Below are 17,170 nucleotides of genomic sequence, written 5' to 3' on the forward strand. Positions count from 1 at the left end.
ACCATTTCTTCTCAATTTATCAGTTTTCTTGGAGTATTTGATTCCCACCTTATAGATATTTCAGTTTTGTTTTTTTTTGCATTTTTAATTTGGTGTGAGGACTCCGTTACCCATCATGCCATGTGTTCCTCAGGCCTGGGCCACCTGGAGAACGGGCCGAGCGTTTCTGTGGACTACAACACCCAGGACCCTCTGATCCGCTGGGACTCGTACGAGAGCTTCAGCCAGCGCTGTGAGGACACTGTGGATGGCGAGCACGGTATGTCCACACGCACACACACACACACACACAGAGTTTGATGGATGGATTGATTCCACTCATCCACAGTTCCATCCACAGAAACTTCCAGACTCACATGATGGCACAGCTGGTATTGCTGCTTTGGTTTGATTTTCTCCTTAAAAATCTTAGAGGAGGACAAATAAGTGGTTTTAAACCTGACCCCCAATCTATACAGGACTGGTATAATATCATTTATGAAATCTTTGTAATGGAATTAATATCCTTCTCCATGAGACTCCAAGTCCTTCCTTTGTTTCAATTTGGGTTTCATGTAACTTTGTAATTTTCTTTTCATTTATTTTATTTCAATTCTTGATCCATTTTTTTTTCTTCTATTCAAATACAGGCCTATTTTTATATATGCAGTTCAAGTGGAGTTACACCCCGTGTTCTGTTTGTGCTCTAATATTATAAAATCTGAAAATATGGGTCACTCTGTCAAGGTTTCAATCCAAAAATGATTGTGAAAACTGCAGCTACTACGTGATTCTCCATAAATGATAAATGAAGAAAAAAAAAGAATCTCAGAGGAGGAACTCATATAGTAAAAGGGAACACAGAGCCGTTACAGTTTGCACACTGAATAATAGTCTTTTTGTTTCAAACTCTGAAACTGATTTACAAATTCAGTTTTGCCCATTTCAAATACAAGTTTCGGAGCCACACTTAAAACTCAGTGCACATGAACCAAATACCTTAGTCACTGCCACAGATCAAGATCTCAGGCTTTGATGCACTCCGCTCTCTACTGAAGAGAAGATCCTGTGTCTTTCTACTCCTTACCCACCTCTCCTCCTCTAAACCCCTCTTATCTGAGCTGCCCAAGCAGACCCCTCACCCTCCTAAACCCCAGTCTGTCAATTAGTCCTTTAAATAGCCGCTGCAGAAATAGGGGGGGCGTCAGTCGCCCTGCCAGTGGCTGCCCACTTCCCGGGGGGCGGGGGGGGTTGTAACCTGAAACACCACTAACCTCAAGTCCCACAAGTGTCCAAACCCACTTCCATCCACTTCCAGCTTTTGCTTCTGTACCAGGAGTTGGGAAATTAGAAATTTGGTCACCCTGTATCATGTACACCTTCCTACCTATTTAGTCATCCTTAGACGAATCATTGCACAAAATGCCATATACCTCAATACCTCACATTCATAGTATCATAACATATTTAGGTTCCATCCCATGTGTGGCCTTAACCAGTGTTGTAATGTAACGAAGTACAAATACTTTGTTATTGTACTACTAATTGTCACGTATCTGTACTTTATGTCGTTATTTGTATTTCTGGAAACTTTCACTTTTACTCCACTACATATCCTAAATAACATGTATACGTTTACTCCACTACATATCCTAAATAACATGTATACTTCTACTCCACTACATATCCTAAATAACATGTATACGTTTACTCCACTACATATCCTAAATAACATGTATACGTTTACTCCACTACATATCCTAAATAACATGTATACGTTTACTCCACTACATATCCTAAATAACATGTATACGTTTACTCCACTACATATCCTAAATAACATGTATACTTCTACTCCACTACATATCCTAAATAACATGTATACTTCTACTCCACTACATATCCTAAATAACAATGTATACTTTTACTCCTCTACATATCCTAAATAACAATTTATACTTTTACTCCTCTACATATCCCCCTAAGCATTTTCGTTACTTGCAAGAAATGTTTCCGTACTGTTTCTGTTTTTCTCTTTGTTGATGTCAGACTTTGAATTAGATGTTTAAGAAGGTGTGGAAACCCTGACTATTATGCTTTACTATAAGGAAGCCACAATAAAGTTCAGAATCAAAGTTTTTTTTTTTTTTACTTTTACTTCTAATTAAGTACATTTAATATCATAAAATTGCTTTTCATAATTAAGTACAGTAAATACCAGATTATTTAAGACTTTTAATTTAGTAATATTCTGAAAGGTGACCTTTACTTCTACCAAAGTCATTTTCTGGTAAGATACTTGTACCTTTACTCAAGAACTGCTTTCAAGTACTTTATACAAGACCTGGCCATAACTGACAGTCTCAGTGATGATGAGATTCATGATTATTGCTGTTAATCTGAGAAAACCGGAGGATGTACTCACACTCAGTTGAGTCATGACTTGGCAGCCATTGTAGTGCTGCATCCACTTTTATATATGGGATTTTTTTTTTTTTTTTACAGCTTCTCAAAGACCCATTTCATTTTTATGAACATCCCCAGAGAACCGGTGCGGTAATTGCTGTGTTGCGAGAAGGTCAGTGGGAAATGCCAGGATTGCAAGTTTGAGCCTAATTGAATGGGTGACAGCGTTTTCAGCACTCAGCAGAAAAACCTCTCGGCCAGTCTATTCATTTCTCTAATTGCAGCACTTCACTCTTACACTTGGATGCGAGAATCTGAATGTTCAGAGTTTTTACAAGGACTGAACAGACAGGGAATGGAGGAGGTCTTGCTTTGTTTTTGGAAGATGCAACACTGAGATGACACAAAGCCAAAAAAAAGAGATTTAACTAAATTACACTTTAAAAAGCTCTATGAACAGCATTTAAATTTTGACAAAAAAGACTTTGCAGTTCTATTTTTAAGTCGGAAAAAGGAGTAGAAGAGAATGTTAATACACATTTTAAGTTGGCAAACCCAGGTCACCACATACACTGATGCCACACGAATAACACTGACATGACTAGAATGGCCTATAGTTACACGCTGCAGCACAGTGGACACTAATCACTCATCGGGTATCATTTGGTGAATCCAGACTTGCTTATTTGTCCGGGTGTTAAACGTGCGTTTCATCCTCAGGCGTTGATGTCCGAATGCAGGTGGGGCCCAGCTAACTCGCCCAGACGCCATTTTTAACCAGCAACCTTGGATATCCAGTTGAGAGGAGTCAACGAAAGATGGGTGTCCTAAAAGGTCTGCAGGATTAGGCAGCTTAGAGTTGTGTGCATTTCACACAGTCATGGGGAGCGTGAGGAGAGGCGTCCTTACGTAGCTGTCTTTAACAGAAGATATTTGTGGCGAGTGTTGCACTTAAGCAGTTGTTAATCGTGGTGGTGTGTAAAAAGTGTGTTAAGGTATTTTGGAACTATGTTGGCATGCATAGGCGTCTGTGTATGCCTGTAAATGTTGTGTGTTTGTATGTTTTTTTTTTTTTTATTGTTGCAGTTTTTGATGCGGTATGTTAAGTGTGTGTGTGTGTGTGTGTGTGTGTGTGTGTGTGTGTGTGTGTGTGTGTGTGTGTGTGTGTGTGTGTGTGTGTGCACCTTGTGTTTGTCGGCTTGCCTTTGCTCCACTAATAGCCCTGTGGTGTGGTGGCAGCTGTCGACCCAGGGGGTCAAACCAGTCAGAAGGCCACCGTTAGGGCCACTGAGCAGCCAAAGAGCGACTCCACTACTACGAGGAAATTTGTTTATGTACGTTTGAAACTAATATTGTATGCTGATGATTACAATTGCTTTATGCAGCATATTTACTGTATCAAGTGGATGTTTCATATGTTTCTAATTTTAACAAAAGCCATGGATAAAGTACTAGCACAACAGCAAATGACCACTAATTGGTTCTAGGAATATAATGATCCTCTGGGTTCTGCAAAATGAGAATAACCACTAAACATATAGTGTCTTGCCACAGGCGAATAATAAGTTTGTGTGTTCCAGTGTGTGTGTGTGTGTGTATGTGTGTGTGTGGTGTACAGTACAGTAGGGCAGCAGACCCAGTGACAGCACAGGCTGTCTTCCTTGTTTGCCGCCCTCCTCCCATATTTGGCTGGGGCTGAGCCCTGAAACATGTCTGGAATAGCTAGATAGAGACAGACACAGAGACAGAGATAGAGAGACAGGCTCGGAGAGGCAGAGAGAAGCAGAGAAGACAAGACGTTTGCAAAGATTTGCCAAAGGTTCAAAGCGAGTGAAGTTATTTTTTTTGTTTTTGCTGAAGTTTGAATAAAGGAGAAAGGAAAAAGAAGACGAGATTAAGGAATGAAGTAAAACTGAGGAGAGACGGAGAGCAGCATTGATTGGTGAGTAGTACTGTAAGGTCTTGGAATTACCACTAGCAACTTTCTTTACAAATTAGAAACTTCTGTCGAGTTCAAATGACCATGTGTAACGGCCTGTAACGTACTGTGAAATCAAATATTATCAAATCATGCTAAAAAGAAATTGCAAAATGTGTGTTATTTGGGTTTCTTGGCAAAATATTGCAGGTTTTGCCTCCTAAAACGTCATCTCCTCACTCTTTCGCCCAAACAAATTGATAAGAATACAACTTTTTGTTCATTTGGTCCATAGACACTAGAGTCTGTTTGTCTGTTTATAGCGTTTCCATGTCAACACCGTTGCATCCTGTGTGTTTGGCACCTATATGGTATAAAATGAGTCATGGAGCGAGCAATTTGTGTGTGGAACATTTTATGAGTGAGCTGCAATTTGGGTATACCAGAACTATTAGGGACCTTGGTTGGTAACTTTGTGTAAGCTCCAGAGAGCTTGGACTGGGATACAATGCATGTAAGATGTTCAGTATTTAAAGTTTTCCTAAGGAAAGTTAACACTCCAGAATATGAGATATCCTTGAAAAAAGGGGCGTCTACAGGTACAAATGATTTAAGTTGACAAAATATTTACTCTACTTTCAAGCATTTAAATGACATCATTTGTATTGTGGGTTTTTCTTTTAAGGTAAACCACGTTACTGATTTTACGTCCAGCCCTCATTGCCATAAAGACATGTTCACGACTTTGCCACATGCATATATAAACATTTATTATACTGTTTACACTTGGTATCAAACCTAGTGCAGTTGTGTTTTAAGGAATGCTTTAAAAGTGGCAGGTATTTTAAAAGCACCCTGTGTGTGTCTTGCATGAGCACATAATGCTTCTAGTTAGACCTCTTGTTGACAGCACAGTGAGCTATAGCAGCAGGTTCAAATCCTAGCCCTGGAAACCCTGCTGAGCCAGTCCTCATCTCTTAATTCCTCCTTTCTCCTACTGTCTGAGACTGTCTAGATGTCTGCATATGGCTTTCTCTCTGTCTATTCTCTCTGTCTGTCTTTTTCTATTTGCATGTTATTGATTTTAGTTAACTCAGCCTCATTTGTAATTTCAGAGTGTCTCTGTCAAAATACAGAAAATACAAAATATGTTTGCCTGAGGTTGGCGTACAGCTGCTTTCTAAACTAATGGTTTTGTATTTTAAATTGCACATTTTAACTTTATCCATTATAAACCCACATTTGTTATCATTACAGAAATTCCAATCTTTAGAAGTGCTTTAGATTGTTACTGTACTTGTACAGCGCTTACAATAGGTAGAAGCTTTATGTCTCTGAGAGTAGAACATGGCACGCCAAAGCTCTCAAAAAGACAGAGATGACTGACCAAGTCTAGGTAGACAGCAGGCACATGCAGTTTTATGACAGCTACTGACCCTCTTGAGTGAAAGACTGATGGATGGACAGATGCACAGAAAACCAAGCCGCCAGTCAGGAGACAGCAAGACGTACAGAGGGAGACATGCAGGCACGCGAATTAACGTGATCCTGTTGGACGTGATCCTGTTAGGACACACTGGCAGTAAATTTTGTTCTTGTTGATATGCAAAGATGCTAACTTGACCCCTTTTGAGAGGAGCGGATGTGAGCAAGGCACACTGGTTAAGTTTAAAGGTGCCCCATGGAATTTTCTTGTTAACAAAGACAAGTTATATTTAGTGTTACTCAGCAAAACACATCGGTGTATCCTTGGAGGTTGAATGTTTTTTTTCTTCCTCCTTTAATATTTTAAATCTTGCAATGTTTACATGCATTGTTTGCAGCCTTCGTCACCTTGCTTATGTTGGCGCATTGCTAAATTTCTTTGCACATTACCACCACTAACTGTGGATCAGTGGAATAGTGCATCTGCTGAGGAAGCACTCATAAAGACATTGCTCCATAGCGCTACTAATAGTCAAAAACTCCACAGGGTACCTTTAACCTTTTTAAACTGATAGAAAGGAATTGAGAATTTGAAAGTCAGTTCAAAATATACAGTAAATGAGAACATCAATGCATAATATTTCTTCATCAATAATCATTTAAGTTTGTTATCACTACTATACCACACAACATTAGCTACTGCTTGTCCCCCATCCGTACAGTAATTCTAACTTCACTTAGACAGTATATGTGGCTCCTTCAGGTTTAACCAACCAAATCAACCCAGCTAAAAATCCCAATCGGCTGCTGGATCTGACATTTCCTTTCTTGCGAAAAGAGAAAATAGTCGATAGGAATCAGACGTGGAGTGCAGCTGGTTGTCACTCCGATATACAGACAGTCAGACAGATAGTTTTTTTTATGACAGGCGGATGAATGGATGACATCAACCTGAAAGCAATCGTGGAGACAGATACTGATACAGTCACGTCACGTTACCCCAAACTGTGACAGCTGGACACCGGGTGATAGATGGGACTGAGAGGCAGACATGGCGAATATAAAACTGCGACAGTTTTCCTTGTGCCAGTCACTGATACACCAACCATGACACCTTTTTCACTGATGCACTGTCACATCATCCCTTGGTAGGGTGTAGCTTTTTCTCTCTCATGCTCTGCTGCAACAACCTCAATGCCCCATATGCAGCCTAAACATATTTCTTTTCTGAACTCGTGTAAATATCTTTGAAGAAGTTAGTAAAAGGCTGATCTCTCCCCTTAAGAAAAGGAAGATTTTACGACACAAACACAGGAATAAATGGCTTAACACGGATGTTTTTTGTCTCCTCATGTCTCACACACACACACACACACACACACACACAGGTCTTTAAAACAAGTCAGTCGGTTGTCAGTCAAACCCAGTCACCCACTGCTGGCATGCAGACTGGACGTCGTCACAGTGATATGAAAGCTTTGAAGGTGAATGTCACATCGTGCTGAGAGATACCTGATGGCTCGCTGACAACTCTGTGTGTGTAGATGTTGTTGCGTGTACATGCCTGCCACGGCATGTCATTGTTTATAAATGTACCTGTAACACTCGGCAACTGACTAAAAAGGGGCAATTTAGATCTTTAAAACACACAGCTACAACAAAATAAAGTTACTTTGGTCACACTGGAAAAAAAACATATCCATCTTAAGCTATTTAATCTTTTCTGGAACTACTGACAGTTTAAACCTTTTTTCTTGAGATTTAAAAAAAAATATTGTGTGAGTAATCTAGAGTCAAAGTATAACCAGAAATGGAAATGTCAATTCAATTATAATAACAATACCAGTTTAGGTAACTGAGATTTTGAACTTTTTCATAAATCAAGTGAGCAAGGATGACCAACTGCTGAGCAAGAAAAAACATCCCAAGAAGTTCTAAATCCAATACATTTTTAAAATATGTTACTTTATCTCCTTTCCACTGCTTTTTATAAAAACAATCTTGATTTAATGATCAATTTCTTTATTAATCTGTATAATTTGACTAAACTGACTACTATCTTAGATGGACAATTTTTTGCACCACCACTTTTGTCCAGCTCTTCGAAGTGTAAGTGTAGTATTGTTTCGTTATTTTTTTGTCCTCTAATGCACTTTGCCATCCTGGTCCTCTTTCCATCCGCCCAGTTTTACTGCTCTCACACATGCACACCCAGTTTCCTAATAACCCATAGACCTGACAAATCCATAAAGACCATTCTAGCACAGGTCATCTTCCCACAAATAGCTCTTACTCTAGATGTCTTTATGCATGCATATGCATTTCTAAACATACATGAAATCATACACTATATCCTCTTACCTAAGTGGACAAGACACCCACCATGGAATCGTTTAATTATGTGTGTAAAAGTTAGGTGTGTTTCTATATTTATGTGTCTCTGCTTTGTAAAAATGGGTTTGGTCCTTTTTATAAGGTCATTTTGTCTCCTATAAGAGTGTCAAGCCCATCTTTAAGTTTCCACCATCCCTGGAAACTTGTAAAGCAGCTAATAAGAGAATCCAAAGAAAGAATCCACCCCAAAACCCTTTTAAAATAGTTGGTGGTGCATATTGTGGTGCCAGTTCTGTTTTCCCTAGCCTATACATTAATATGTTTTTGCATATGACATTTTGCATAATAGTGAATGCTTAATTCTTGGAAATATCCAATCTATGATTGTTTGGAACTAGAAGTGGTCCTAGAACAGAGCCCTGAGGAACCTCTTCAATAGATCTTAGGAAATCAACACTTCTTTTGGTCTTTTGGACTTTAGGTACTTAAGGTACTTTAGGTATTAAAACTAAACTGAATGCAATATGTGAAGAAGGCTAGTATGATCTCCTGAGTTAAATTAAGTTAAAATAAATCACTATAATTGTAAAGTAAATTTAGTTAGTTAAACCTGTACAATCAAAGGATTCTGATGGTTTTAGGAAGCAAAACCATTAACATTTCAACCCTGGCATTCATGCTTTTCTTCCATGAGGGTAATGATTTTTGTCCCACTTCTGGCTTCACACTCAGTGCTAAACTGACACAGGTTTATACATCAAAAACCCAGGCATTGATATGTGTGCATGAAACACATTCCGCAACAGTGTCCGGCACCAAAATGGCCTACCAGCCATGTGCTCATTGCTTTATAGTAGTGTTGACAAATGTGCCGCCTCAATCACCATGGGGCTGTTAATCTGAAATGTATTAACAATGTATATAATCCACATCCCAGCTGGTGCATTTGAAACAACAATAACAGTGGTTGTAGCACATTGTCTATTTATAATAAACCATTGGCCACAGATGTTTAAATGGCTTTTTAATGGCCTTCAAGGCTGCGATGTGGCAATGAGACACTCAAGCGAACACTTAAGAGAATACAGCCAAGAGGCAGGTGGTGTGTGTGTGTGTGTGTGTGTGTGTGTGTGTACAGCTCTGTATGAGTAATGCTTATGGCACTTTTACAAGAGAATGGACAGGTGTTTGTGTTTGTGAGAGAGAAAGACAGACAAGTTTAACATATTTTAAAGTCAAAAAAGTTTTTTTTCTTAGTACTTTATGTACAAATACTTCTTCAGGATCAGAATACTTTATTAATCCCCTCAGGGAAATTGTTAAGTTGAACCTGATTTGAATTTAATTGACTATATAAATGAGTAGTGGTAAACATGGCTTTGTCCTTTGAAGCAGCGAGAAAGGCAGGTTACACTCGTTTACCGCAGTAGGAAATAAGTTGTTAGCTATTTGTGTTAGCCAAGCCTTGGTGACTCAACCGATCTAATTTGGGGTCTGCTGCAGCTATTCATTGACACCAGAAGAAAGATATTTGTTCTATTCAGATGGAGAGATTCTTGCTTGTGTGCCAGTCACTGGATTTAATACTAGACTGGAGGTCTGCTACTCAGATCTGAAGCTCTCTGACATTGATGCTAATTTACCGCAGGTGATGCAGTGTCATATATTTTTGGTATGTCGGACATACCTGGATCACACTGTTCATATTTTAATGCAAGGTCAAAAAAAGACCTACTCAGTATCTGTTATGGAGCTTTTGGTCATAGCACACAATCCTCCCCAGCAGATGGAGTTTTCCCCGTTGTCATGGAAATATAGATGTTCAAATCTCCAATTTTTTAAGCACTTTAGAGAGTACTCAAACATGTTGTCTTAAACGATTGATCCTCCTTATCTCGGGAAGATCATAGTCATCGGAAATAAATCGCTGGCTCCCTGGAAGGTTAGATTTTTGCAGTCAAACTGCTCATCTTTTGGTCATCTGAGCTAAAAGACAAACTCTTTCAACTCTAGTCATTTCTGCTGCCACATTGTACAAAATATGCGTGTATGTGCGATGCGATGTGTACAAATGTAAGGGTTGTGACCTTGCAACTCTCGTTTTGTAAGTTCCTGTCGTAGCCAATATTGTTTGGCACTTCTGTTCTTTACTAAATCAAGAGGATTACACCAAACTCACAGTCCTCTTCTCCCCCGTTGGTAAGTGAGAGAAAACAGCAAGGAAGGTATTTAAGGAGGTGAGACTCACTCCGGATACATTCATACTTTACCTGTGAGTCAGTCACTCCTGTGACATTTCTGTCTCCACTTTATTCTGTTCTGTTACATTTAACAAAGGCTGGACAAATGTCAGCAATTTCAGAATTGTTTGCAACTAATTGATTCAATTAGATATATTTTAGCGTTTTGGTGAATTTGCGAATCACTTTAATCTAGAAAATTAAAAAAAGAATGTACAAAACAATTTTTGTTTGGTTGATTTGGATTTAGAAGATCAAAGTAAAGTTGGTTTAACTTGCATGGCAGCTGGATTCTCGAGATATCACAAGAAAATCCATCTTGTCAGACAGCGGCATACCGAACCAATAAGTGTCCGGTAAGGAGCTACTGGCAGTTATGGCCGTGGTTTAGGCATGTATTATTTGAAAGTGCCTGCCCTTTTCCAAACAGTTTTCTGTGACGGCTCAGATGGTTCTGTGTTGACAAACCATCTGGCACGTCATCTTAAAAGTTGGTGCCGGTATAGATTGATGATACAGTGGAAACTATTTTAGGAAACATCCCCAACAGTGGGTACCTAATTGAGACACCAAATCAAAAATAAACCAAAATGTTTCCTGGTAACGCAACTATAATTATGATGCCGCAGCAACATATTGGGACTCATACTCAAAAAATGTTACTTCATGCATTTTTTGTTTTGTCTGTTCCTTTCTTTCCTCTATGAGCTATCATGACATGTCAAATAACAGTGTCTGCTCCCCTTATTTAACCTCAGGATGGGGTTAACCAACAGCTGGAAAAAGAGTCACCCTGGCAAACTTTTCGTTTCATTTTAGCCACAGAGCACTAACAGATCAGCTTTTATGAACTAGAATAAGGGCATTTCCTATTCTGTTAAAGGTCAGGATGAGAGACAGAGAGAGTCAAAGACAGACGGAGCAAAGCTGATGGAAAATACTTTAGATTATTTACATCCAAGTTCTTAAAAAGTAATACAATCCAGTTATTAAGGATTTATGCCATGCAGTGAAAGCTTATTTTGCAAAAAGATTGTAAAACCTGACCCTGAGTGAGGGATCCCCTCTGATGACATCACCAGGCATGGGTGCTGCAGTCCTCAGCAAACAGACGGTGTGGGAGTTGTAGTTTATTTGAAACGATGTTGCTTCACAGGCAGCTGGGAGGCGGTGGTAGAGTCCCTCCCCTGCGGCCGGGAACAGTCACAGTTTATCCCAGAGTGCCAGCTCACCCCTTTCGGCAGCTTCAGTGGTACGGCCCCGCCTCGCTCCAGTAAAGCACATGTTGGGTGATCAGAGGACATGAATCAGAGAGGACAGGGAGAGTAAGAGAAGAAGCCCAGAGGCAGAAAGTTCAGTCACTAAGAGGGTACTGAAGGAATGAATAGGACCGTATAGACTGAAATGTTGCTTTCTGATCGCAGTGTAATTGACTGAAGAAGAGGACATATATCATGCTTTATTGAGTATTCTGAGGGTTGACCTACAGTACAGGTAAGGAGGATGTTTCCACTGAGTTTGATACATAGATATGTGATTGTGATTTGAAGAATTTTAGAAAAAGAAGTCAATTAATATAACATTATGAAAATCAGATATCCAGATTTGATTGTATGGTGGCAAGAAATAAAGATTAAGCTTTTTTATTTGGTCTTCAAAATAACAAAATGTGTTGAAATTTAAATGATACCTTTGTCTCAAAATATTTCCATAAGGCTTTGGACTAAAGTGTAATTCCTCACAAATTAAACCCAACTCCTTGCTATTGACTCTCATAATGTTATTTCCTGTGTTGTCATTAAAAACAACCACAGGAGCAAACTGTGTTTACAACTTCCTCGCCTGCCCTCTCGTTCTTGTTGCTACTGTGCCTGTGAGTTGTTGTTGACATGGGTTTTGAAATAGCTGTGGTCCAAGTGATTCACCATCTGTCCCCGGGGGTCGCTCAATTTGGAATATCCCACATATGAGCCAGCCGCGGTCGTGTATATGTCGTGTATCGCTTTGCAAATGTATACTGGATACATTAAGGGAAGCCAGTATTGGTGTATTACCTTCTTCTTGTAAGCAAGTGTTACCACAGAATGAGCCTGTTGCACGTGTGATTTTTGCATTTCGTGGAAGCAAGTATAGTGTTTTACAGTTTGAAATAGTGCCCTGGCCTGTAATTGAAGTGCACATTGTGTGAATTAGAGTACTGTACCTGACCTCTGTTTATGTGTTCACATGCCACAAATAAGTTTAGTTTTCTTTTTTTCAACATTTTAACTTTTTAAAAGAGTTAGGTATTTTTACCCATGGTTGCAATGTCACTTTCCAAAAAAGGACCTTCAAATAACACATGAGAAGAAATGTCAAATAAGTTAGTACACACTTCTGATACTATAAACAGATGGTGATTTTTCCCCCATGCTTAATGTTTTTAATTGCTGTTGGAAGTGTTAGGAAGTGTCAACAAGTTTTATACTTTTCCTTTCCCTTTGTTTTTTGAAAGACTGTATGGTACCCAGTGGTATTGTGGTGAAAGTTGTCGTAGGTAAAGTAACTCATCATTTCTTCATTTGGAGAACAGCCAAGCCAAAATACTTTGGTGCAGTTTTTTAGTTGAGTTAAAATATTGCCCTGCCCCATTTGTAACAAACTCAATACACCGAAAAACAGATCACATAAATATGCCCATTCCTGTGAAATAATTCAATAGATAATTTGATTGTGCAACGTGTAGGCAATCATGTCAGTCTGACTTTGCCAGCATGATTTAGCAGCCAGAAATCAACTTGAAGACAGCTCATCCTCTCTCAGTCCAGCTCTAGGGTTTTTCTGACTGGCTCGCATACACCAGCGTGTTGGATTGGACTGGAGCCGGCATGGTTCACGTCAGACTATGTGGGCCTGCACTGAGGCAATGTAACAGGGGCTTCAGCACTGCAAATCGGCTATTAATAGAGCTGGAGGGGCTATGTTGCTGGTGGCTGAGCTACATGCTCAGGGTCATAAAAGACGGGTGCAGAGGGGGGTCACTGTGCTTGTAATGTGAATGATTCTGTGCCATGCAAATGTGACTTGATGATTGGAGCCAGTAAAACCTAATTTAACTAGTTTGTTTGTGAAGACAGTATGATTGAAGCAGGTTTCAAGCAGGTTTTGTACTCATTGGAGTCATCTACAGTTCAAAAGAGACAAATATGTCCCACTTTTTCTCTTTTGATTCTGTGTATGGTTGGTATTGCATGAAAACGTGGAATACTTGAATCATTTCAGTATACGTCTCTTTACGTCTCTTTCAGATGCTGGTCATACCCAAGGTCCACTTGATGGAAGTCTATATGCCCGGGTCCGCAAGAAAGATTCCCTGGAGGGAGTTGTCACCATCAACGGCCTCCCAGTCCATGAAAACCCCTTGACCAATGCAGAGAATCCGTTACAACACCCCAGCCATCCCCTCCAAACCACTGACCAGACCCTTCCTGTGACAGGCCACGCTGCCCTCCCTGCCGTCGACCACACCCTCTCCGTGAGCAGCGACTCAGGCAACTCTACCGCATCCGTCAAGACTGATCGTACTGATGAGCACAGCCAGTCCGTGCAGGGCCCCGTGAACCACAACAACCCAACTGCGACCCACCCACCGCTCAGCCCACAGGAAAAAAGAGAGCTTGACCAGCTTCTGAGTGGCCTAGAAGCACCAACTTACCAACGACAAGACTACCTGTCCACGTCCACCAGTCCAGGAGGAGGTGTCCGACACCTGGTTCCAGCGCAGGTGCACGTCAACGGGGGCCACACCAGGCTAGTTGCGGCCCCTTCAACAGAGGAACGTGAAACAGATATTCTAGACGACGAGCTGCCCAACAGCCAAGAGGGTAACAGTGTGGACAGCTTGGGCACGCTCTCATCCCTAGAGGGCCAGGCAACACCGGCTGACCTTTGCTACCAATCACCGACCCCTAACAGCAGGCAGAACGACCGACCCTACCTTGAGAGAGTTGTTCTTGGGGAAAAGTTGAGCGAGATGCCCGTGCATGGAATACGTACACCCACGACGATGCAAGAGAGGTCTGTGGACTCTGCATCGCCACAGGGGGGATATAACAACTACCAGAACGGAGGAGGGATGTATCGTTCACAGTCCTTTGGGAATCCGACAGCCAGCAGCCCTGAGACAAACCCTAAACTGATGCCCAGGGCCCCAGAGAGGAGCACTAGTAGTCGAGAGGCTGTTCAAAGAGGTCTCAACACCTGGCACCAGTATAGCCTCCCAGATGATCCGTTTGGCCCTCCTCTTCAGTCAACACATAGCTTGCCCCACTTCCCCAATTCAGCCTCGCAGCGGGACATTGAGCAGTCCATTGAGGCGCTCAACATGCTCATGCTGGACCTGGACCCAATCAACTCCCACATGTCCAAGTCCCACAGTGCGCCTCCTGGGGAGAACAGCCTCAATTCCTCCCAGGTACCCTTCTCACAGACCCTTGCAAGACCCTCATACCAAGCAGACTCTGCCATCCATGGTTTCAACAACTCTGGGTCTGTCAACAACTCCTTTAATCAGCCACTGCGGTCGACTGGGAGAGTCTCAACGTTGCCCAACCAGAGTCCTGTGATGGAATCCCCGGTGTATTCTCCCCAAAGGTCCAACGCCGCCTACCAACACCAAAACACCACCCCAACACACACCCCAGAGCCCTACCTCCAGACACGCCAAGCAACCCACCACTACCCCACAGATCCCTCCGCTAATTTCATCCAGCAGGTGCCAGTGAAGCCTGTGAACTCGTACCAAGGCAGTGTGGTTTCCCACTCCCCGGACCTGCAGGGATCGTCTCCTTATCCAGGCTACAGTGCCTCCTCCTCTCCTCTCCCTGCACTCACCCCCCAACCTAAGGATATGTCTTCTTCATCCTTGCCCAGAGAACAAGAAACAGAGGAGGAGACGCTTAACTTGGAGGGCCTGGTGGCTCACCGCATCGCCGGTAAGGCTTAAGAGTTATTGTCTGAAATGAAGATTGGCACACAACAATAACGTAACTGTGAAAACAAATGCAGACATGATCATTTTGGTTAGTAACACTAACTAAAAAACAGATTTCAGGTCAGGTTAATTTTCCTGCCATTATGAATTGAACAGAAAATAATAGTGTAGAGAGGTAATTAAAAAAAGAGAATCTAAAGCAGTACATTACGCTTTGAGAGTGTTAAGCTGTAATCAGCTGTTATTGTTTTGTAAATAGGCTAAACTCATGTGTATGGTCCCTAAAATTATACATAGGCAACATGTGTGCATCCAAAATTACTGACACGGCTCACTGGATTGGACACTGTAGTGTGTTTAGAGTTTATTTGGTAAAGTTTCAACTTCAGCTCAAGGCATCTTTACTCTCAAGCACCATGCAGCATGTTAGCAGTGCAGCTTTCAGCAGTTTCTGTTACAGATTCATCATGGGGTGCCATGCCAGAGGAATGACCTGTAGTCATAAAATTAGCTCTGCAGCTGAAATAAAGCAGAGCTGGTGAGAGTGGAGATGGGATGAGAGTAAGAATAGCCAAAGCGTTCAGAGGCTCCAGCTTCATTGCATTGTCTGCACCCCCAGTGGAAAAAAGTTATAAATTCATCCTATTTTAAACGATTTTTAAACATCATCATTAACCAAAATCATTTCCCCTTGCAGCTAAATAAATGAATTGGACTATGAACACGTTTTCATCTCATTTGACAGATATCTTTTCATTTTCTCTTCACTTTCATTAGATCCATTTCTGTTCTGATATGTCTTCTCCTTTTCTGTTTAATCCATCTCTCTGCTGTATGGACAACCCTTCCCAACATTTGCTTCTTCCACTGCACTTCTCTCACCTTCCTCCTCCACCTTTCTCCTCCGCCTTCCTGCCCTCCATCCACCACCCTGACCTCCCTCCCCGGGAACAGAGTACAACGCTCGTATTCGGGGCATCAGTGAAAGCATGACATCGCAACAATCTGACCGCCATCGCTCCTTTTCCTTCTCTGGTTTGTCCATACCTCGCTTTTATTTTCTGACTTTGTTTCCATTCTTTTTCCTGCACTTGTAGAATCTTTCTCTGCTTCCCAACCAATTTTTAAGATTCTTATGATCACTTCATGACTTGTCATCAATTCCTTCTGCTTTATTTCTCCTTTTCCACATTTTTATTCCCTTCACTTCTTTACATACTTCTCTCTTTTTTCTTCTCTCTCTCTCACTCTCTCTGTCTCTCTCTCTCTCTCTCTCTCTCTCTCTCTCTCTCTCTCTCTCTCTCTCTGTCTCTCTCTATCTATGTCTCTGTCTGTCTGTCTGTCTGTCTGTCTGTCTTGATGAAGGCAGGTTAAGGTTATGTCCCGGCTTTGCTTTTAACCGTGGAGATTAAACCTACACACCAGCTAAGCTGAGCTCACAAAGCTGAGATTAAAAGAACATTGTTCTATATTTTCCTGTGTAGTTTGCTTTTCCACTTTGGATGGTTTATCTTCTCAAAAAAACGAAAAATCATCAGTCGCAGAAAACGCTAAATAATCCCATGCTGTTGCAAATGCAAAATCAAAAGCCTAGTGAGTCAGTCACAGACTGTTGACAATTCTACATTTTTGGGGGGTGGGTGTTTCAGGGGTTCGCTCCAGAGGAATGACCCCAGAAGTGACGCAGGAGATGGGTCGACGTCGGACCACCAGTGAGGGACAGTACCAGAGCAGCCATGATAACATGTCGATGGTGGATTCACCGGACTTCGCCCACAATCTGGCTCTCAACCCTGGAGGAAGACCCAGAGAGGTCAGCATGTAGTTTTAAGTGTGTCAAACCAGATTGAAGTGCAGGTGCAATTTCCATATTATAATGTTCAAGAGACACTTTGA

General features: G+C 41.3%; 1 protein-coding gene across 15 annotated transcripts in view; it reads left to right on the forward strand.

Annotated features, from left to right (window-relative positions):
- The window catches only part of tns1a (tensin 1a), a 99,675-nt gene that overhangs the window by 68,648 nt on the left and 13,857 nt on the right, over nt 1-17,170 (forward strand). For 12 of the 15 annotated variants that reach the window (XM_031292337.2, XM_031292339.2, XM_031292332.2 and 9 more), the window contains 4 exons: nt 134-259; nt 13,590-15,275; nt 16,229-16,309; nt 16,924-17,087. In XM_031292337.2, coding sequence (XP_031148197.1) covers nt 134-259; nt 13,590-15,275; nt 16,229-16,309; nt 16,924-17,087 — 2,057 coding nt within the window. The remainder of the gene's footprint in view (nt 1-133; nt 260-13,589; nt 15,276-16,228; nt 16,310-16,923; nt 17,088-17,170) is intronic. The other 3 variants (XM_031292340.2, XM_035998517.1, XM_031292334.2) reach the window with 1 other exon arrangement.

The sequence above is a fragment of the Sander lucioperca genome, chromosome 24 (genome assembly GCF_008315115.2).
Source record: "Sander lucioperca isolate FBNREF2018 chromosome 24, SLUC_FBN_1.2, whole genome shotgun sequence".
Lineage (NCBI taxonomy): Eukaryota > Metazoa > Chordata > Actinopteri > Perciformes > Percidae > Sander > Sander lucioperca.